The sequence below is a fragment of the Mchenga conophoros genome, linkage group LG16, assembly GCF_057382185.1.
Source record: "Mchenga conophoros isolate Kocher_MC1m ecotype Shallow Benthic linkage group LG16, M_conophoros_male_GT1.1, whole genome shotgun sequence".
Lineage (NCBI taxonomy): Eukaryota > Metazoa > Chordata > Actinopteri > Cichliformes > Cichlidae > Mchenga > Mchenga conophoros.
The window spans coordinates 39,634,564-39,658,001 of NC_140541.1; the positions used below are offsets into that span (position 1 = coordinate 39,634,564).

The 23,438-nt window shown below is 42.8% G+C and overlaps 2 protein-coding genes across 3 annotated transcripts in view; one reads left to right on the plus strand and one right to left on the minus strand.

Annotated features, from left to right (window-relative positions):
• The window catches only part of LOC146557345 (kinesin heavy chain-like), a 62,007-nt gene that overhangs the window by 1,233 nt on the left and 37,336 nt on the right, over positions 1–23,438 (plus strand). For both annotated transcript variants that reach the window (XM_085249822.1, XM_085249821.1), the window contains exons 2-12: positions 8,498–8,585; positions 8,675–8,748; positions 8,834–8,938; positions 9,172–9,220; positions 9,343–9,398; positions 19,739–19,826; positions 19,921–20,045; positions 20,133–20,237; positions 20,381–20,529; positions 20,632–20,780; positions 22,728–22,897. In XM_085249822.1, the coding sequence (XP_085105948.1) occupies positions 8,498–8,585; positions 8,675–8,748; positions 8,834–8,938; positions 9,172–9,220; positions 9,343–9,398; positions 19,739–19,826; positions 19,921–20,045; positions 20,133–20,237; positions 20,381–20,529; positions 20,632–20,780; positions 22,728–22,897 (1,158 nt within the window). The remainder of the gene's footprint in view (positions 1–8,497; positions 8,586–8,674; positions 8,749–8,833; positions 8,939–9,171; positions 9,221–9,342; positions 9,399–19,738; positions 19,827–19,920; positions 20,046–20,132; positions 20,238–20,380; positions 20,530–20,631; positions 20,781–22,727; positions 22,898–23,438) is intronic.
• LOC146557346 (uncharacterized) lies at positions 380–5,108 on the minus strand. The gene is made up of 5 exons (XM_085249554.1): positions 5,007–5,108; positions 4,727–4,882; positions 3,783–3,856; positions 1,902–1,920; positions 380–1,537 (listed from the first exon to the last, which is right to left on the minus strand). The coding sequence occupies exons 1-5, from the start codon at positions 5,106–5,108 to the stop codon at positions 1,058–1,060; spliced, it is 831 nt and encodes a 276-aa protein (XP_085105680.1). The 3' UTR covers positions 380–1,057.

Below are 23,438 nucleotides of genomic sequence, written 5' to 3' on the forward strand. Positions count from 1 at the left end.
GTTACTAGTTACTTCATCAAAAATGTAACTGAGTTAGTAGCTGAGTTACTTTTCCTAGTAATTAATGACTTTTAGAATCTTGTAACTATTGCATTACTTAAAAAAAAGTTTAACCCTCTGGGGTCCAGGGTATAATTGGCCGTTTTTGACTACTTTTAATTTTACATATACACTTAATTTTAAGTTTTCATTTTGACATACTGTATTAACACAATTGATCAAAAATCAGACAAAAAACATACAATCCGAGTAGAAAAAGTATAAAGTATATAAAAGTATTTGTTACTGTAACAACCACGATGAATCATATTTCATAACTTTAAATGCAAATATAAATTGTCAATTTTAAAATCATACACTGTAAAAAGAATAACCCTATTCAAATTTAAAAAAATGATGTCCAATTGTCACATCCAAAATATTTGACTTCATAGAATCCAAATTGAGTCACTTGATATGACCTGATACTTTTATGTTGATATAAACAATATTACTAGACTTGACTGAAACTTTAAATTTTGCATTGATCCAAATTGATTTTTTTTTACATAGAACCATATTTTAATTATTGAACCAAGCTAATATATTGAAATTTAACCAACCTAATGTATTCACATCGAACCAAATTAACATGAACTAATATGTTTGTGTTGAAGCCAGGTAATTGATTTACATATATTCAAACTATATTTTTTACATTTCATTTCAGTTCAAAAATGCTCTGCATTTCCTATAAAAAACAAGACAGTTGGCCAACCAATTATTTCAAAATTATTTATTGTTCCAAACCATTTTAACTATAATCAATAGAGAGGATTAGTAATATACAGAATTAGTGCTACGGCAGAAATTATTAGAGAAATGTTTGTTTTATAAAACCTGCAACCTTTTGAAAACCAGTATAAAACCTGCAATCTTTTTAGAACTGGTATAAAACCTGCAACCTGTCTAAAACTGGCATAAAACCATTATAAAAACTATTTTTAAACCAATTTGCAAGTACTCAAAAATGTTTATATGTGCACTGTGCCTGTACAATGTAAAAAAAAAAAAAAATCTACACATGTATCAATGAAATCAACTTAAATCTCCCTTTCAAATGGGTGTTCTTATAATTTTTGAATGTAGAATACCACTGCAGGCCAACCAAGTAAAAAAACCAAGCACACATGCACATGCATGTGCACATACACATGCACACATGCATGCAAACACACCACTGTGCAGTGTTAAGTTCACAATTAAGTTTGCGAATCTTAGAGGTCATCTTGTTAAAGTCAAGCTCCATCATAATCTTTTGAAGAGCCTCAAAGGTGAACCTGAATCCTCGTGGATATTCCATATTAAGAGCATAACAGAGTCCAAAGACCATTGCCACTCCAGCTGCCACAGAAGGCAACTCATTCAGGACTTCCACACCATCAATGATTATCCCGATGTCTTGAGGCTGATGTAGGAGGCTTGAGTTGTCCCTGAAGACGAAGAGTGCCATGGTGGTACTCTGCAGCTCTTCCTCAGCTTCATCTTTCTGGGATATCTTGAGGTAAAATATGGAACAAAATGTACAAGTGAAGAACTGAAGTCTGGCACACCTGATAAATCTTTGACCATAATAAACTACTATTTTGACAGTTGTTTGGTCACAGACTATTAGAACAATTATTTGACTAATCAGATTGTGAATTGCATAATCATTAAATTAAATCAATGGTGGAACATTTTCATAAATGTTCCACAAAGCCCAAGAAAAAAAAGAAAACAATACAGAACCCTAAGATATTAACTTGATGAGTTGATTAATCGTTGCTGTCCTACATTAATCACTGCATTTAATAGCAGAGTTGTCAAATTTACATCAAGAGACTGCATCCCATGTAGAGACAGAACAGATATGGACATACCATGTATTCTTTTATCAAGGTTCAAGGTTCAAGGTTCTTTATTTGTCACATGCATAGTTATACAAGTATAACACACAGTGAAATGTAACCTGACACGCTACTCGACATGTGCAAAAAAATTGGGGGGGGTGTAGAGGAAGAACATTATATATATATATGTGTGTGTATATATATATATGTATATATATATATATATATATATAGATATATATATATATATATATATATATATATAGATATATAGGCCTGAACCCCCTCAGTGAGATCATTAACAAGACTGGCTACGGATACCGACTACGGAACGGAGCAGTTGTCAGCCACCTCCTGTACATGGATGACATCAAGCTGTATGCCAAGAGTGAACGAGACATCGATTCACTGATCCACACTACCAGGCTATACAGCAATGACATTGGAATGTCGTTCGGACTGGAGAAGTGTAGTCGGATGGTAACAAAGAGAGGGAAGGTAGTCAGAACTGAGGGGATTGAACTAGCAGAAGGCAACATTGCAGACATAGAGGACAGTTACAAGTACTTGGGGATCCCGCAGGCGAATGGGAACCATGAAGAGGCCGCTAGAAAAGCTGCAACCACCAAGTACCTGCAGAGGGTCAGGCAAGTCCTGAGGAGTCAGCTGAATGGTAAGAACAAGATCCGGGCCATCAACACGTACGCCCTGCCCGTGATCAGGTACCCTGCTGGGGTAATAGGCTGGCCAAAGGAGGAGATAGAAGCCACTGACATAAAGACAAGAAAGCTCCTTACCATGCATGGAGGGTTTCACCCCAAGTCCAGCACCCTGGTGAGTGTCAGCACCACAGTCCAGGATGAGACAACGAACATCCAAGAATACATTGGGAAGATGGCCCCAACTGACCGAGTGCTCAGTGAATACCTCAGGCAGCAGAAACCCAAGAAAGAGGAGGGAGACGAGGAACCATCATGGAAGGACAGGCCCCTGCACGGTATGTACCACCGGCAGATAGAGGAGGTGGCTGATATCCAGAAATCCTACCAGTGGCTGGACAAAGCTGGACTGAAAGACAGCACAGAGGCACTAATCATGGCAGCACAAGAACAAGCTCTGAGCACAAGATCCATAGAGGCTGGGGTCTATCACACCAGGCAAGACCCCAGGTGCAGGCTGTGTAAAGATGCCCCAGAGACAATCCAGCACATAACAGCAGGGTGCAAGATGCTAGCAGGCAAGGCATACATGGAACGCCATAACCAAGTGGCCGGCATAGTGTACAGGAACATCTGTGCCGAGTATAACCTGGAAGTCCCGAGGTCAAAATGGGAGATGCCCCCAAGGGTGGTGGAGAATGGCCGAGCTAAGATCCTGTGGGACTTCCAGATACAGACGGACAAAATGGTGGTGGCTAACCAACCGGACATAGTGGTGGTAGACAAACAGAAGAAGACGGCCGTAGTGATCGATGTAGCGGTTCCCAATGACAGCAATATCAGGAAGAAGGAACACGAGAAGCTGGAGAAATACCAAGGGCTCAGAGAAGAGCTCGAGAGGATGTGGAGGGTGAAGGTAACGGTGGTCCCCGTGGTAATTGGAGCACTAGGTGCGGTGACTCCCAAGCTAGGCGAGTGGCTCCAGCAGATCCCGGGAACAACATCGGAGATCTCTGTCCAGAAGAGCGCAGTCCTGGGAACAGCTAAGATACTGCGCAGGACCCTCAAGCTCCCAGGCCTCTGGTAGAGGACCCGAGCTTGAAGGATAAACCGCCCGCAGGGGCGTGCTGGGTGTGATATATATATATATATATATATATATATATATATTAGTATAGACATTGGGTGAATGTGCAGTAGTAGCAGCAAGCAGGTGAATTCTGTACATTAATATGAATAGACATCTGACAATTCCTCAACACGTTCTCCAAGGTAGATAATGAGAGATTTAAGTATACACTCCATCCTAATGTCAGCATCAGCATCCTGCAGGAACAGTTAAAATTGTTACTTTGCAATATGGAGAGTATGCTGCGTGAGAGGAATTTTTTTTCACCTCTCTATCCTCATGAGGTGACTAATGCCCCTTTTCCACCGACAAATCGGCACGGTGCGCTTGAGAGCAGTTCAGTTTAGCGCGGATGAACTCGCTTGTTGCGGTGGAAACATAAAGCGGATGGATGTAACTGGGAACAGGGGCGAACCCATCTGGCTATGAAAAGTCGCGCGCAAAAGTCTTTGTCCGCAACGTCACAGCCCGAAGAACAACAACAATCGCGATATATGTGTGTTTTTGTACTTTGCTCTGTCTGTGGTTCATTTTGATTGGTTTGATTTTTGGTTCTTGTGGAGGAAGTCGCCATGGTCCAAAGTTAATGGAGTATGGTTGCTGGGAGTATTTTTTTAAAGCCTTTTGTGGGAGCGCTTCTATATCACATCACGTGGGCACCACACACACCCGGGCCAATCAGGTGTAAAGGCGGTGGAAAAGCATCCGCAGGGGGCTAAAGTGAACTGAGCCACACCGTGTTCTGTCGGTGGAAAAGCGGCATATGCTTTCTTGTCCCTAAATAAAAGTTTATACGTATATATGTATGTATGTGTATCTGGCGAGTGAGAGTGAAAATGTGTCTCCAAAATAAATTTTGTTGTAGTTGTGCTCTGTACTTGTATAATGACAATAAATCTCTTCATTCATTCAAGAACAAAGCCCACACTTCCTTTCAACATTTTAAAAGGTCACAACCATAATCACTGACGTTACCAAAATAAAACTGTAACAGGATACAAATTCTCATTAGATACAGGGGTTAAAATGCTAACTGTCATGTTAATAGTTAATTATATACACCCTACCTGATCAAGAAACTCTAGGATTATGGCAGTTTTTGCTTTGGTTGTCCCTCCTTTCTTTCTGATTATTTTAAGTAGCTGTGGGGAGTGCTTGTCCAGCTGGACCATGAATCTGGTTAGCAGGGGAACTGCAGTAACCCGCAGAAACTCTGCATTAATCTGTACATGAGTAGACAGTGTACAATACATTTTTTTAAAGACCAACTTCCAACAAGAAAAAGTCAAAACATATATTTCCCATTTCCAAACTATGATAAAAGGCATTAGTACAAAAAAGTTATACGTCTTCCATCTGAAATAGACCTGGCCATCTTTCCAAGAGGTTCTTATTGTCAGGCTTCTTATCCACAACCTCTTTCCTCCTGAATTCGAAGGTCCTGGCCATCAACACACAGATATTTATATGAAGAGAGACAGAGACAAACGTGCGCGCACAAACACAAGCTTGTGTCTAGAAACCGCGAGCTCACCAGAAAAATTCAAACGAAGCGGAGCACGGAGTTATACTATGAATGTTATGAACTATGAACTTATGCTAGCTAGCTGTATCCACCACCGATGCATCGTGGTAACGCTAGGTAGTTAGTATACTGGTAAAAAACGGCTTTTTGCCTAACTTGCATTCCCGACTGTGATGGTCGGTTGCTGGTAACCAGTTCTAACGTCGCGCCGGATAGCTAGCTAGCTTGTAGCTAGCAGCTACAATCATGCAAAAATTGGGGGTGGCTGTCGACCCAGCTTAAATGGGGTTATTTTCTGCAATTTTGGCAATACAAATTATAAAAGCTTTTGTAACACACTTGGCTTTACTTACGTTTATTTTCAGATGAAATTAATCAAAGATGTGACACGATGTTTCCAGCGGCCATGCAGAATAAAAATGGGTCCCGGTCTATTTCTGGTTGGCGTGTTCAAGTGCAAATCACTTTGACTCAAATTAAAGATATTATCTGTTCAACATGAAAAGAAATATATGTTTTGAGAGAAATCAAAAACTTTGCGTTGTGTCCTTTGTACAGATATTTAGTTTCATCCAAATCAAAAGTGGTATTTTAAAATGCAAAAAGAAAGGGTTTCACAATCAAATCAATGATTTTATTCTGTTTTGAATGGCACTTATTAGATTGAATGAATGACTGCATGTTAGACTTTTTTCAGTGTATGCACAAGTTTTCCAAACAAAGTTATTTGCATCCATTTACCTTTTACCTTTTTTAAATAACCATTTCAAACTCATTGTTCTGACACACAACACAAAACTATCCACAACACTACACACTAACTACACAAGACAACACACTAACTACACACTCAGACACAAACTTAACAACGTAGTGTATACTGTACAGTGTAGTGACGAATGCCCAGACCTTTACATTGGAGAGACCAAACAGCTACTTCATAAGCGCATGGCACAACATAGAAGAGCCACCTCCACGGGACAAGACTCAGCTGTCCATCTGCATCTAAAGGTCAAAGGTCACTCTTTCCAGGATGCCAATGTTCACATTTTGGACAGAGAGGACAGATGGTTTGAAAGAGGAGTGAAAGAAGCTTCTATGTCCACTGTGAGCAACCATCTTTGAACAGAGGGCGGGGCTTATCACACCAACTGTCTGCCATCTATAATCCAATTTTGAGATCCTTCCCAGATGCCTGAACGCCCACTCACATCCTGGGCCTCTTGACCTTAGTGAGTCACATGATAGGGTGGGGCTAGGTCTTAGAACTGAAGAAGCTTCTCAGCTGAAACCTCTTCATCAAACTTAAAGAAGTCCAGCTGATTTTCTTGTCTTTTCAAGCTCCTGACGCACTGACCAACTTTTAGATTGAAATTAAATTATTCAGCAGCAGCCTGACAGAAAGTGCAGACACAGGCTGTTTACTGATGGAGCACCAACATCTGTCAAAGCTCTGAACCTTTAAAATGTTGTTTGACATCAATGACATCATTCAATCTCTAATGTGTTGACATCTGAAGAAGAAATGTAATCAGATTACCATCTGGCTGTCCACAGCTGCAAAGATGGAGACCAGATATTTTACTGTACTGATAATCAATCACACATTGATGTACTGAGGACTGATTAACTGTGATTCAGATAAATTCTCTCCCCTCTGAGCTCTGACAGAGACTTAAGTTAACCTGTCTGTTATCATGATAACTGAGACTGAATGACTCATCTCAACCTGAAAAAGACTCAACCTGTGAAACCTGTTCCTGAAACGTTTTCAGTGAGAGGATTAAACATGTGACTGTAAACATTCCCAAATGCCCAGTGTTGTATGGTCCTGTTTTTCTCTTGTTCATAACTAAACGCACTTTGTTGCTTTCAAATGTAGAAATAAAACCGATCATTGAAAAATCCTCAGAGACAGCTGCACTCTCTGAATTCTCTTGTTTGTTTGTTTTAGACTGAACTTTATTTAAACTAACGAGACAACAGTGAAAGGTTTGTGGTGATTTAACGAGCCCTCATTAAACTCAGACTGAACGTCTTGTTTTTGTTCTCATTACCTCCCCTGAGCCTCTGACCCTTGACCCTACTCTTTATATAAAGGTAAATCTGTTGTAGTGGTAATTCCTCCTGTTTGGCAATAACAAGATCCATTTTTTGTTTCTTCCTGCTGCTTCTCCTGCTCTGGTAAAAAAAAAACACCCATAGGCCCACCCCAGTGCATGCTGGTCCTATACCAGTCTCTTTATTTATAGAAACAAAATGGCCCTACAGCTCTTACTGACTAATTGAACAAGGCAACATCAAACAAACAAAACATTGAAACAAATATTAACCTACAAATAAACTTGTAAATAAACCCCAAAATATAAGTAAACTAACAACAAACATTAACAACAAATTTCAAAAATAATAAAAATAAAGAACAAATAGCTCCAACATCTGTTATTGTCTCGGTATTGTCTGTTTGTTTTTCTGAAGGAGAAACTGAGACAGTCATGTGACCATCAGGAGTCCCATTAAACTATAAATTCTATCAAACTTTATTTAAAATCACAGTGGAGACACTTTGTAAAAAAATAATAATTAGATTTATGTTCAGCTTTCAAGGGAGCCAAGGCCGCATTACATAAAGAAGGTCAAAGTTCAAAGATCTGAACATTAACTGATGGACGTTGAAGATCTCAGAGGGGAGCACTCACACAGAGGAGGCAGCAGAGCTGAAGGTCTGCTGTGGGGCTGGAGATGGCACCTGTCAGACCATCTCCAGCCACCTCGTGCTGACGAGGAAAGCATGGAGGGGTTTGTAGATGTGGGACGGTCAGTGGAGGTGCCTGTGTGGACTGACCAATCAGGACAGCTCAGCAGGAGTCCAACCAGGAGGTGATCAGGGAAGCTCACTGTGACCTCAACGACCAGCGGACGGTTGGTGGTTTTGATCCCTGGTTGCTCCAGTCGCCATGCCAAATACCCTTTGGTGACATACTTACCCCGAGCTGCTCTGTGAGACCTCCATCAGAGTGTGAATGTTGTATAAATGCAGATACATAAGAAGCACTCTCTTTTTACTCCTAGTTTTGTTTGTTAAAACAGAAATCTAACAGTCCTCACTGACTTACATTGATAATCTTGGCTTCGATGTGTTAAGATGTTACTGAGAGACTGAAACATCACACCATAACACTCAGTGTCAGTGAGCAGGGTGTTTTTTATATGACCTCTTCATAGCAGGAGGAGACTGTCTGCTGACAGCATAAATCTTTTTTTTTTTCAAACAGAGGCTTTTAGTTTTTACAGTGTGTTTCCTGTGTTTCAGGGGAAGCCATATGTGTTCGACCGAGTCTTCCCCCCAACCACTGAACAGGTTCAGGTGTACGACACCTGTGCCAAGCAGATCGTCAGAGGTCAGTGCAACATATTCCATTAAAGAAGGAAAGTGACTGAGAGGAAGTGACGGCTGTAAACGGCGTTTGTTTCTTTGTTTGTGCCTCAGATGTGTTGGGAGGATATAACGGCACCATCTTTGCTTATGGTCAGACCTCCTCAGGAAAGACTCACACAATGGAGGTTGGTCTGTTGTTTTGTAGTTTATTTTCAGGTCTTTGTTTTGGTGTTATTTGAATGATTAATTAAATGATTCGTCATGTTTCAGGGGACCCTTCATGACCCTCATCAGATGGGCATCATCCCTCGTATTTCCAGAGACATCTTCGACCACATCTACTCCATGGATGAGAACCTGGAGTTCCACATCAAGGTGATTCTGCTTGTGAAACAAATATTTTTATGTTGTTTTTGTGTTTCTGTTGTCAGATCTTAGGAAAATCTAACTGTAAAAAATGATTCTTCATCTTAATTCAAAGAAATATCATCATTTGATCAGTGTAGCATCATTTAATCTCCAAAGTGTTTTTATTCTGAATCACAGTTTTTCTTTTTAGAAGACTGAACATGTTTAACGTAACATAAACACTGGCTGTGTATCTGCAGGTGTCTTATTTTGAAATCTATCTGGATAAAATCAGAGACCTGCTGGATGGTGAGACCAACCCTGAACCTTTACTATGCTCATATAGAGTTGAATAGAATAGTAGAGTAGAAATAGAGTGTAAGTACAATCAAGCTAATGCTAACTGCTATGATGATGCTTTCATGTTTCAGTGTCAAAGACCAACCTGGCTGTTCATGAAGATAAGAACAGAGTTCCCTTTGTGAAGGTAAATAAATCGTGTTAGCTGCGTTTCGACTGCAGGAACAAAAGTCAGCAGAAACTGTCTCCAGATGTTTGTTTCCACAGCTGTGGGGATCCACTGGACTCACCTGGTAGCCTAAATAGTGACTGGATATAACTGCAGAGGCCTGAACTATTTTGGGTTAGAAGGTGGTTCATTCTTACTGGGGTAAATCGACACAGTAACTTATGCTGTGAATTTAACTCGCTCTGGAGCCCGTTTAGATCCAGATTAGACGTCAGCAGGTATGAAGCACCGCCCACTGACCAATCAGTTCTCCAGAATACAGCGTCACAGTTCCTGGATGATCCGTCAGAGGTTTGTGTGCAAACAGTAGGAGCGTCTAAAGTTTTCTACTTCCATGCAAAGACATGGTATTAAATCATAAATATTAAATAACAAATAATAATATAGATGTTTAGACACAGTGTTATTAATTTATAAGCGTAATTATATGATTATAAAACAGGACACCTGCACTCTACCTGCTGAGCTCAGATCAAATATGGACATAGACTCATGTCTGAATCGTTAAACGGCAGCTGAGAGAATAGGCAAGGCAAGTTTATTTATATGGCACAATTCAACAGCAAGGTGATTCAAAGTGCTTTACAGAGACATTAAAAAACAGAAACAACTAAAAAGCATGATTTAAAAAGAAAAAGAAAAAAAGGAACAGTAGATAAAATCAGTAGTTAAAATGTAAGTTTTGAAATTTAAGCTTAAAAGTAAAACTTTTAAGGATTTGGTGCTTTATTCAAATGCAGCTGAGAACAGGTGAGTCTTCAACCTGGATTTAAATAAACTGAGTTTTTCCGCTGATCTGAGGCTTTCTGGGAGTTTGTTCCAGATATAAGGAGCATAAAAGATGAATGCAGCTTCTCTGTGTCTGGTTCTGACTCTGGGAACTGATAAAAGACCGGATCCAGATGACCTGAGGGATCTGGAAGGTTCATACTGGGTCAGGAGGTCACTGATGTACTTTAAAGTCTATCCTCTGACGGACAGGCAGCCAGTGTAAAGACCTCAGAGCTGGACTGATGTGGTCCACTTTTTTGGTCTTAGTGAGGACTCGAGCAGCAGAGTTCTGAATGAGCTGCAGTCCTAATGTGTTTTTCTAATTTTAGCTCTGCATCCATCACTACACCCAAATTTCTCGCCTGGTTGGTGGTTTTTAGGTGTATAGATTGAAGTTCTCTGGTGACCTGTAATCATTTTTCTTTGGCGCCAAAGACTATTACCTCAGTTTTGTTTTTGTTTAGCTGGAGAAAATTGTGGCACAACCAGTCATTAATGTCCTCAATGCATTTACCAAGAGCCTGTACAGGGCCTTGGTCTCCTGGTGACATTGTGATATATACTTGTGTGTCATCTGCATAGCTGTGGTAGTTTATTTTGTTGTTCTTTATAATCTGTGCCAGTGGGAGCATGTAAATGTTAAACAGAAGGGGTCCCAAGATGGAACCTTGGGGAACTCCACATGTGATACTTGTCTGCTCAGATGTGAAGTTACCTATTGATACAAAGTATTTCCTGTTTTCTAAGTATGTTTTGAACCAGTTTAGTACAGTTCCTGAAAGACCTGCCCAGTTCTCCAGTTGTTTGAGTAATATGTTGTGGTTGACTGTATCAAATGCTGCACTGAGATCCAGTAAAACTAAGACTGACATTTTTCCACTGTCTGTATTCAGACATGTGTCATTAAACACTTTGGTCAGAGCGGTTTCAGTGCTGTGATTCTGACTAAAACCTGACTGGAAGGCATCATAGCAGTTATTCTGTTTAAGAAGTAATTGAGATGTTGTGTGTGGCCTCTGTTACATGCTGAGTCAGCCAAAGTTGCCCAGAGTGTTACTCAGGTCTTTAGTCCCTTTGTCCTGAGGGTTGTCCACATGGATGTTAAAATCCCCAACAATAATTACACAGTCAAAATCAACACAGATCACAGACAGCAGTTCACTGAGATCATTAAAAAGTCTGTGCAGTATTTGGGAGGCCTGTAAACATTAAGAAACACAACTTTGGATGGGGCCTTCAGCTGTAAAGCCACATATTCAAAAGACTGAAAACTTCCAGGAGATAGCTGCTTACATCGAAATGATTCATTAAATAAGACAGCAACCCCCCCTCCTCTCCTGCTCACCCTGGCCTCACTGATAAAACTGTAGTTAGGAGGGGTCGTCTCGATGAGAACAGCTCCACTGTTACTTTGGTCCAACCAAGTTTCAGTTAAAAACATAAAATCACGGCTGTGCTCAGTGATTAAATCATTAATTAAAAATGTTTTCCCAGCTAAAGATCTAACGTTTAATAAAGCCAACTTAAGTGTTTTAGAGGTATTACTTGTCCCCTCGTGTTTGGGAGCAGTCTGTGGCACACAAGCTATGTTTACTATGTTTAAAGATCTTTTAGAGTGCAGCTCTCTGTGTTTTGACCAGGCCACATGTCTCCTTCTGTCACCTGAAAGTACAGAGATTTTAAAACCTTCTAGTAAACAGGGTCCCAGCTTCTCCTGGGAAAAGTCACCACTGCCATAATCCTTGCAGCCCGGACCCTCCACACATCACACATCAGACTGCGGAGACAGAGCATGAAGGTGGTAAGAAGGAACTAGGGGGGGGGGGGCAATGTAACTTCGATTGCTCTGTTGGGGGCGGGGCTCGATGGCGAACCTTTGGCTGTTCTGGTTGGGGGTTTGTGGGGACAAAAAGGGATTGGGCCGGGGGGTAGATCTGATCCCAGCATTGACCCGCTCCATCATCTCCTCAGTGAATTTCAGGTGTGGGGAGGAGGGAGAAAGGGAGGGGGAGGAGGGTGATGACCTGTCAGGGGTTTGGGGGACTGGGGAAGGTCGTGGTCCCTGGTCCTGGTCGTTGGTGCTGTTGAGAGAGTTGGAGGCAAATAGGGACCCCTCTTCTTGCCTCAGACGTCTCTCCTTTCTGAGGCTCTTCCCGGGTGGGGGCAGATGGAGCTCCTCCTCAAGGTTTCTGCTGGGCTTTGTCTGTTCTTGCAGTACTGTTTGTTCCTCTTTATGAGATAACTCCTCATTTATCTCAGCCTTGGCACCAAGCACAGATGGATGACGTATGGAATAAAACAAGTTGGAGGTGAACAGTTTCACCCCTGACTTGTTAAAATTAAATCCATTTGCTTTAAACAAATGCCTGTGTTCCCCAAAAATATTAAAATTGTTGATAAAATGCACTGAGTGGTCAGTACTAGTGATGGGATTTCTGGCTCTTTTTAGAGAACCGGCTCTTTCAGCTCGAATCCGGCTTTTCGGGTTGTTTTGTTGCTTTAATTAATTTATTATTACCAATAATATAAAATTATGCACAAAAGGAATTACTAATGTAAAAAAAAAGTGGTTTTATTTATATATGTTTATTAGGGGTGCAACGATATTCGTAACGATATTGAACCGTTCGATACAGTGCTTTCGGTTCGGTACGCATATGTATCGAACAATACAAAATTTGTAATTTATTTTATCAACTTTCCTTCTGACGATGCTGTCTGTGTTGAGCGCTCAGTGAATCTGCCTTCGACTGCTCCGCCTAGGGTCGACAGTGCAGCCTAGGCGGAGTAGTTGAACGCAGATTCACTGAGCGCTCAACACAGACAGCATCGTCAGAAGGAAGAGCGCAGGGCAAGCTAGCGAGACAGAAGTTAAGCTCTCCTTGCAACATGGACCTCCCCCACCCTCATTCAGATCTGGCGTTTGGAATTATTTTGGTTTTCATGTGACGTATGACCCTGAAGGTAAGCGAGTCATGGACTAAAGTAAAACAGTATGTTGGATGTGCCATGCAATGCTCAATTACATGGGTGGGAACTAGTGTGTTAGCGCAGTTAGCTCGTTAACGTGTTGGCCGTCTAGCCCCATGCACAGGGCGATCGGCGGTAGCTCGTTAACGGAGATTTGCCGTGTTGTGGCGTTAAGGTCATTTCAACGAGATTAACCTGAAAGCACTAGTGGGAACACAACGAATATGACTGCACATTTACGCCGACATCATCCTAGTGCAAAGACAAGTGGAAGCAGAAAAAAACAAGCAAGCATGCTACTAACTTTAGCCGAGTCATTTAGACAGCTGTTTAATATGCTGCTGAGAATATAGCCCAGAAGAAGCGGATAGTATAGCTTTTATTTTGGAAAGAGACGTTTCTCTGTAATAAAATACATGAGAACTAAGAATACTGGGCCAACATGGCCCAGGACCATGACAGTTGGATGTGCCAGCAATGCTCAATTACATGGGTGGGAGCTAGTGTGTTAGCGCAGTTAGCTCGTTAACGTGTTGGCCGTCTAGTCCCATGCCCGGGGCGATCAGGGGTAGCTCGTTAACGGAGATTTGCCGTGTTGTGGCGTTAAGGTCATTTCCCAGAAGAAGCGGATAGTATAACTTTTATTTTGGAAAGAGACATTTCTCTGTAATAAACTCTCTTTTCCAAAGATGAGTGATTCCTCAATCAGATACAGGGCTCGCAATATCGCTAGCCCAATGTCCCGGGGCTAGCGATTTTTTCAGTCGGGCTACCAAAATCTATCTCTGCCCTGCCCGTCGGGCTTTTGTAGGAAGGAAAAATATATGTCAATGCTTTTGCATTCTTTGTAGCTGGGTAATTATGTCATTGGCATCGGTGAGCCACTGTCAATATGTGACATATTGAAATCGCGTTTGAATTTGCGCTTGTTTTTTTGCTTTCACTTTGCAATCGCGTGAACTGTGTATAGAGAGCGACAGCACTGATCTGTGAGTGATGATAATTTGTGCACCAATTCCTCTGACATCGTCTTATTAATTGTTAGCTTACTATGCAAACATGACAAGTGAAATCTCCCGCAGCAAGCTTAAACATGTGAGAGGTTGATCGCGCAGAGAATCGCTGAGCTTATGTGAGTGCGTGTGTAAAAGCAGCAGGATTTATATTTGACTACGATGACCTGGATGACTGAGAACCTTCACAGACAGATATATATTTTAGTTCTGCTGAGCCAAATAAGACAGGTCAGGGTGAAGAAGTGACAGCCAAAGAAAAGCTTACCACAAAACGGAGAAGTTATGACAAATCAGCCTATAAGGCAAAAAGAAAGTGCAGCTTTATGGTTTCATGGACAAAAGAATTTCTGTGGCTGCAATATGACGAGCTAAATAACCAGGGCTGCACATAAGTGGTCCGCAGGTCCGTATTCGCTGTCAAAATAAAAAACACGCACAAGGGTTAGGGTTAAATTTAAAAACTGTACTTTTGAGTTAAAATATATATTTATAATTTTAATAAATGACAAATTAAAAAGGCATGAACATTTTTTTGTATCGAAAAAATATCGAACCGTGACACCAAAGTATCGAACCGAACCGTGAATTTTGTGTATCGTTGCAGTCGGGCTGCAGCGAAGTGAGGTCGGCTGCCGTGCTGGATGCTCTGCCCTAACTTCTCCACTTTTTGCAGTTTTTCGTCACTTTTTGCTATATCTGCGATAATCTTGCATGGGCATCATGCAAAACACACAAATCCGCTACAGTAGAGACACTTTGGTTTCTATTGGTCTGCAATACGCGAACATTTCACCATGTTTAACTCCTGACCCAACCTGGCCAAAGGAGATCCTGAGAGAGAACAAAGGACGCGACCCTAAGCGACGGCCTCGAGGTAAAAGAGCCGGCATCAGGAACAGGCTACGGGCTCGCGCACACCGCGCACCCATGCCCAGTATCCTGCTAGCCAATGTTCAATCCATCGAGAACAAGCTTGATGACCTCAGAGCCAGAATCAAGTTCCAGAGAGACATTCGGGACTGCAACCTCCTCTGCTTCACCGAGACTTGGCTGAACCCAGCGATACCAGACCACGCCGTGCAGCCGACGGGGTTCTTTTCGGTTTACCGCATGGACAGGACAATGGAGTCGGGGAAGAAAAGAGGTGGTGGAGTATGTTTGATGGTGAACAACAGATGGTGCGACAGCACAAACATCTCCCCACTCACACGCTCTTGCTCGCCCAATCTGGAGCTTTTGATCGTTAAGTGTCGCCCTTTCTATCTCCCTCGGGAATTCACTGCAGTCATTGCCTGCACTGTTTACATTCCGCCTCACGCGGACTCGGACACTGCCTTATGTGAGCTACATGAGGCTCTCACACATCAACAAACACTTCACCAAGATGCCGCACTCATTGTTATGGGAGATTTTAACAGAGTGAATCTCAAACGGACATTTCACAACCTTCACCAGCACATCAACTGCCCCACCCGGGGCACGAGGACATTAGACCACTGCTACACCCCGTTCAAGAACTGTTACAAGGCTCAGCCCCTGCCGGCATTTGGAAAATCGGACCATTCCGCCATCTTCCTCATGCCTGCTTACAAACAAAGGCTAAAGCAGCAACCACCAATCAGGAGGGAGGTCGCTCGCTGGACGGACCAATCGGTGGTCGCGCTGCAGGACGCACTGGATGACGCAGACTGGGACATGTTTCGGCGCAGCTCTGATGACATCAACATGTTTACGGAAGCGGTTGTGGGATTTATCGGGAAACTAGCGGACGACACAGCAGAAAGAACTATCATCCGAACGTTTCCCAACCAGAAGCCGTGGGTGGATAAAAACATCCGCGACGCTCTGAGATCACGCACCGCTGCCTACAATGAAGGGCTCGTCTCCGGTAATATGGACCTATACAAGGCTGTGTCCTACAACGTGCGCAGCGCGGTCCGAAAGGCAAAGCGGAGCTACGGGGAAAAACTAGAGTCACAGCTACGACAGTGCGACTCTAGGAGCCTGTGGAAAGGACTGCGGAGTATAACGGACTATAAACGACCAGCTTCTTCAGTGATGAATGCAGATGCTTCACTGGCTGATGAGCTGAACACGTTTTATGCTCGCTTCGACGCCGCAGCAATTAAAACAACAAACGGCTGCGCGCGCTCGGAGTGCACCAGTGAAGAAAATGCATTCGTCATCACAGAGCATGCCGTGAGGAACACCTTCAGGAGGGTGAACACCAGGAAGGCAGCAGGACCAGATGCAATCCCTGGCCGGGTCCTTAGAGCCTGCGCTGATCAACTAGCACCGGTGTTCATGGAGATCTTCAACCTCTCCCTGGCCCAAGCTGTGGTTCCCACGTGCTTCAAACAGTCCATTATTGTCCCTGTTCCAAAGAAACAACAGCCCGCTTGCCACAATGACTACCGTCCAGTAGCACTGACTTCAATTGTGATGAAGTGTTTTGAAAGACTGATGACACTTCTTCACTTCCTGCCACCATCGACTCACTTCAGTTTGCTTACCGGACTAATCGTTCCACAGACGATGTCATATCTCACCTGCTCCACACATCCCTGAGTCACCTGGACACTGGCAGAGGGAATTATGTTAGGCTGCTGTTCGTGGACTACAGTTCAGCATTCAACACAATAATTCCCTCTAAGCTTTTCACCAAGTTGACGGATCTAGGACTCAGCTCATCACTGTGTCAGTGGATCCTCAACTTCCTCACAGACAGACCCCAATCAGTGAGGGTGGGAAACAAGTCTCCCCCTCCATCTCACTCAGCACTGGAGTGCATCAGGGCTGTGTTTTAAGCCCCCTGCTGTACTCACTGTACACTTATGACTGTGTAGCCACATCCGACACCACCTCCATTGTCAAGTTTGCTGATGACACTGCTGTTGTGGGCCTGATCTCCGACAACATCGAGACGGCCTACCTGGAGGAGATTAGGAACCTGGAGACCTGGTGCCAGGAGAATAACCTCCTCCTAAACATCAGCAAGACTAAGGAGCTGATTGTGGACTTCACTACAAAGCAAGCGAGGAATTACAAACCCCTCATCATCAGTGGCACGCCAGTGGAGAGAGTGGACAGTTTCCGATACCTGGGTGTCCACATCACTCAGGACCTGTCATGGTCCTGCCACATCAACACCCTGGTTAAGAAAGCCCGTCAGCGTCTCTTCTTCCTCAGAAGACTTAGAGACTTCCATCTGCCACTGAAGGTGCTCAAGAACTTCTACTCCTGCACCATCGAGAGCGTCCTGACGGCAAACATCTGCACCTGGTTTGGGAACAGCACCAAGCAGGACAGACGAGATCTGCAAAGGGTGGTGCGCTCGGCAGAACGCATCATTCAATCAGAGCTCCCTGACCTGCTGTCCATCTACACCAAGCGGTGCAAGTCCAAAGCTAGGAAGATTATGATGGACCTCTCCCATCCCAACAATGGACTCTTCTCACTGTTGAGGTCTGGGAAGCGCTTCCGCTCCCTTAAGGCCAAAACAGAGAGAATGAGGAGGAGCTTCTTCCCCCAGGCTATTCGGGCCCTGAACCAGGTGTAGGACTGGACTCTCCCACACACGTCACTATAAGACTGGACTCTCACACACGTCACCACACGCACCACCACACATTTCCTATAATCCTATAATTCCTATAATTTATAATCCTTATCTTTATAATCTCTTCTGCTATTTGCACATTCTTTACTGTAAATTCCCAAGTTAATTTGTAAATTTCTGTAGTAAACTGTAAATTGTAAATATTGTAAAACTTTTCTTCTGTCATTTAATGTGCATTGTACAGCTACAAGCATTTCACCCCCAATGTCATACTGTGTATGGTTATGTGTGTGTGACAAATAAAATTTGAATTTGAAAAAATTTGAATTTGAAACTGCACAAATTGACAGAAACACTGAAGCAGCTCCACATTTTATTCTTATTGGACATGTATGTCCTATTTGTCAGGTGACAGGAGAACCATCACAAAGCTCAGAGAGTAATAGTGACACAAGATCACAGGTGAAACTGGATGATGACCTGGTGGTTCATGACTGTATTTGAAGCACATGTGTGACTGCATGTATGTGGAGTGTCTCACTGTTATTTATCAGGTGACAGAGGCAGCTCTGCCATGTTGTAGCTTGGACAGAGGTGAAGAGGCGAGGTCACTGGTGACTGACTGATGATTTTCTGCTATAGATTAACTAGTATTTATTATCATGACAATTGTTAGGCTGGTGATGTAAATTGATTCATTAGTGTATATTTGACAAAGAATCTGAATTGACATGTCTCACTTTTTATATGGAATATGGCTGAAGTAAACTAAAGTCTAAAATACTTAGTCATTTGTTTAATAGTAATTTAACATTATATAATTCACATATAAAACTATGAATTGTAATTTTTAAAAAGCATGTAGAATAGCATATGTAGGCAAGTATATTTCTCCTTTCTTTTAATCAAAGCAAAGACAAAAAGGAAAAAAATAAGAAACAGGGTTCGGTGGTTGAATCATCCGTCCCCACCAATTCCAAAACCAAATCTACGCCCTTGGTCCTCCCCCTTCCAGGAGACGTGATTTATGTCTTGGTTTTGCACCAAGACAGTTCAAGGGGGGATTATTGCTTGAGGATTTATTATAATGCACAGAGTCTACTTTCTTGGTCATGTTATCTGTGCTCCTTAGCTGTGTACTAGTTTGCTCATCGCCATTGTTTTGAATCAAAGGCAAGGTTGTTTCATTTTCACACAGTCCATTTACCTCCACGTTTACTTCTAAGCGATGAATTTTTGTCTCCAGTACTGCAATCTTCTGCAGGAGGCTGTGGTAGTCATTTGTGGAGAGGGGAGGCATTTGTTGCTAGTTAGCCTAGCGGTTAGCACCTTTCCAGGCTATTGAGGCTGTTAGGTGCCCAGACGCTGTAATCAGGCTTCAGCTGTGTGTAGGCCACAAACATACAGAGCGCTGAAGATAAGGTAACTATAAAAATTTTGCTGTTTCTGTTAAGAACACTTTAGTCCTAATGATCTATAAATGACCAAAAGCTATTGCAGGTAAGCTCATGCGGGAAAAAAAGGGAAAAAAACAGCATAAAAATCAATAAAAGAAGCAAAGCATTTAAAGAGCAAAGAGAGGAAGCATCCACACTCACAAAAAGGGGAGGTACAACCTTTGTGAGGAGCAGGTCATGTTTTCTGGATCTGGTTGTCACAGAAAACTCTGTTTTATTCTGGTGATTTTGAAAATGTTTAATTGTCATTATGCTTGATTCTGATCTGCTGATGAGTCACCGCTGAAAACGCAACACAACCGACCACATTCATTCAAGTTTCCACGTCTCCTTTATGGAGCTGTGGAACAGTAAGCTTTAATATTAAATTGATATATTATATTCGTTCAGTTTATGGAGAATTTTGTTTGTCTGCTGAGTCTCACAGGTGTGCTGTGGGTGCACGCCGCCTCCAAACAGCCATATTTACCGCATGTCTGCAGCGTCCTGCTGCTGATACTCTACTGATGTGTGTTTCATTGTCAGGGCTGCACGGAGCGCTTTGTTTCCAGTCCCGAGGAGGTGATGGACGTTATCGATGAAGGAAAAGCAAACAGACACGTCGCTGTGACCAGTAAGTCTTCACCTGTACGTGTGATACTTCCGCCCCGACCATCGTGTGTTTGTTCTCGGATCAGTTTACTGAATGGGGTTTCTTCTTCATGCAGACATGAACGAGCACAGCTCTCGCAGTCACAGCATTTTTCTGATCAACATCAAACAGGAGAACGTGGAGACGGAGATGAAGCTATCAGGGAAACTTTACCTGGTGGACCTGGCAGGCAGCGAGAAGGTCACACTACTCCATCACACTCAGTGAGCACCTGTTCTCTGTAAATTTCTGCTTGCTGACACCTGGATTGTGCTTTCTGCCATCCAGGTGAGTAAAACAGGAGCAGAGGGTGCCGTTTTGGATGAGGCTAAAAACATCAACAAGTCTCTGTCTGCTCTGGGGAACGTCATCGCTGCCCTGAGTGAAGGAACGGTGAGTCTTCATGTCTCCGATCTTCAGGTCTCTGACATGTATGCCTGAAATATTCTGGATTTAACTTGATTTGTTTGACAGAAACGTCACAGCTCACCTGATTTTCAGGTGAAGTGATTGTCACGTGTCTCGTGTGTCTCTAGAAAACCCACGTTCCATACAGAGACAGTAAGATGACCCGGATCCTTCAGGACTCTCTGGGTGGAAACTGTCGAACTACCATCATCATCTGCTGCTCGCCGTCTGTTTACAACGAGGCTGAAACAAAGTCCACGCTCATGTTTGGACAGAGGTACGGCAAGTCACCTGATCAGAGGAAAAAGCAGAGTACTGTGGTTGAAGTACGTCCTCCACAGATCTGAGTGTTTCTTCATTCCGCGTCCTGTTGTTTCAGAGCTAAAACCATAAAGAACACAGTGTCTGTGAACCTGGAGCTGACCGCCGAGGAGTGGAAGAAGAAGTATGAGAAGGAGAAAGAGAAGAACAGGAGTCTGAACATCATGATCCAGAAACTGGAGAATGAGCTGAAACGCTGGAGGAAAGGTGAAAAAAGATGTTACTTCAGGTTTTCACCTGGAGACGGCATTTATACTTCAATCTGCCTGCACACTCCAGACAGCTCAAAACCCACGATTGATATTGCTCTCTCTCACCGCTGGCACTCCCACAACTTTTTACTCAGAGCTACCGAATACCCATGTTGTCAAATAATCTGATTGGTTGATGTGGTGCATTTTTCACCAACAGCAAAGGGGGCATCATGTTTGTTTGTTTTTCAGTTTTCTTCCTGCACTAAATGTGACTATCCAGGAAACAGCTGTAAATGATGTATGTGCTTTAAAGTCCACAGTTTCCACAAAGGTGGAGTGAGACTGCATCTTGCTGCTACGTCATCTTAAATCTGTCACGTGTTTTGGAAGGCAGGTCATTTGGTGGTGGCACGAACGCATTCTGCACTTTAATTTTTTTCACATTTGGTTCTGGTACCAAAAGAGTTCGGTTAGAGAAAGATCATGATTTTTGCTGGACTCAACCCTCTGACATCAAACTACTCCTATCAGCAAGTCTCCCCACGTGACAGCCTCTGGTCATATATTCTGGCAGCTTTTCCTAAATGAGCTTTAATGATAAAAAAAACACTCATCCTTTAACATTTACCAGCTTTGTTCCAAAAGAAAGTTTAAAAGCTTTTTCTTCCTCCTGGAAGGTAAACGTCTGCCTCCATCTTTGTGTTACTTTAGTCTGTAAAGGTTTCACTTCAGGACTCTGAAGTAGGACAGAGCAATGTGGCCAAAAATATTTATCATGATATACATTTGAAAATTTGTGATAACGATATAACTGACGCGAGAAAAAATACTTTACAACGCCACAACTTTATTAGTGCAAACAATTATGCAAATTCCTCGCTGACAGTCTAACCAAAAGGCATTTCCAGTGGAAACTGGCCAACATAACCTCAGCATAACCATTTATAATATCCACAAAACTTAAAAAGAGGTTATACACACACAATACGGTAACATTATGTTGAAGCACAGTACATATTACACCTGTGGCTCCTGACTACGATGCCATAATGCTCCGACAATCCATCAAGCGGTGCGGCTTTGTAGCTTAGCAAAGTCATATTAAAACATTTTTGACAGATTTCTGAGCGCCGTGCACATAAAATCGGTTCGAGGTCAGTAAGCACAACCAGAATTCATACATAAGGCGCACTGTAGATTTTTTGAGAAAATTAAAGGATTTTAAGTGTGACTTATTTTCTGAAAAACACGGTAATAACGACGGCCCGCTAGCATGCTCTAACAAAAACTGTGCTTTGTTGTGTGTCTGACGGACAAAAGCTAAACCAGTTCCACACCACTGAAGTTGCAGCATTTTTACAAACCAGTTCTGGTTCATCTGATCAACGATCCGCTTTCGCCCTTCTCATTCTCTGCCATGCTTTTTCTGCCATGTGCTCATGAAAACAAAGGCACTGCGCATGCATGTATCACCATATTCTATTGCGATATTTCATTTTCTTATCATTGCCTAACATTATACCGGTATTACCATGAACGGCATGATATGGCCCAGCCCTATTTTGAAGGTTTCCGTTTCAAGGTTTCCGTGTCACGCTTTGATCAGTTCTCTTTAAACTCGTTTTAGAGAAGGCAGTGACAGTACCAGGGAGCGTTTTACATGCAGCTATTCACCTGTCCACTAGAGGCTGCTATACTGTACACGTGGTATTAGTTTGTTTAGGAAAGCTGTCACTGTGAACCGTTTATGATGGAGAGTCTCTTAATATTTTGTCAGAGTGGAGCTGTTTGTGTCTGAGCCTTCATTTTGCGTCTGATTGAATTCCTGTTTAGTTTCTGTTGGCAGCTCACTGATAAGACTCTCAGCTGCAGCTCCGTCTCTTGTGATGTGAGCATGTGGCCAATGTTTTATTCATGGATCCTGATTTGATTCTATTATCAGTAATTTTGACTCCTCCAGGTGAGTCTGTACCTGTGGAGGAACAGCTGGGCAACAGAAACAAGAAGTGCAGCAGCGAGACAGCAGCAGCGATTGACAGCTTGGCTCCGCCCCCTGTCGCCCTGTCTGTGGAGGAGAAGTCGCAGTACGAGACTCTCATCACTGACCTGTACCAGCAGCTGGACGACAAAGTGAGTCGCACCTGTACCCTGTGTGAGGCCAAACTATTTAAAAGCTCAAAGACAGCAGTGCTTTTCTTTTAAAGCAGGGGTCCCCAATCCCAGTCCACGAGGGCCGGTGTCCCTACAGGTTTTAGATCTCACCCTGGGTCAACACACCTGAATCACATGATCATTACCAGGCCTCTGGAGAAGTTCAAGACATGTTGAGAAGGTAATTTATCCATTTAAATCAGCTGTGATGGATCAAGGACACATCTAAAACCTGCAGGGACACCGGCCCTCGTGAACTGGGATTGGGGACCCCTGTTTTAAAGGATTGTGGAGGTCTCATGACGGCAGCTTTGACTGCGGAACAAAAGATTTTTAAAAGGGATCACTACAGGTTTTCCCTTAGTCAGCAGTTGTCCCTCTCCTAGATCAGCTGGAGCTTTCTTTAGGCGCCTTCCCAGCTTTGACAAATGTCCAGCTGTGATAACCACATTTGCTCAGGGCCTTCTTGATGTAATGAACATCATATCAAAGAAACTGACCTCACAACCCAGTGTTAGTC

Bases quoted from the DNA above. Each gene is read 5' to 3' on its own strand.
- LOC146557346 (XM_085249554.1), bottom strand. From the start codon at position 5,108: ATGGCCAGGACCTTCGAATTCAGGAGGAAAGAGGTTGTGGATAAGAAG. The intron at 4,883-5,006 runs GTATAACTTTTT...ACTCATGTACAG, and splicing joins GTCTATTTCAGATGGAAGAC to ATTAATGCAGAGTTTCTGCG. The intron at 3,857-4,726 runs GTAGGGTGTATA...CTGTTCCTGCAG, and splicing joins TCCTAGAGTTTCTTGATCAG to GATGCTGATGCTGACATTAG.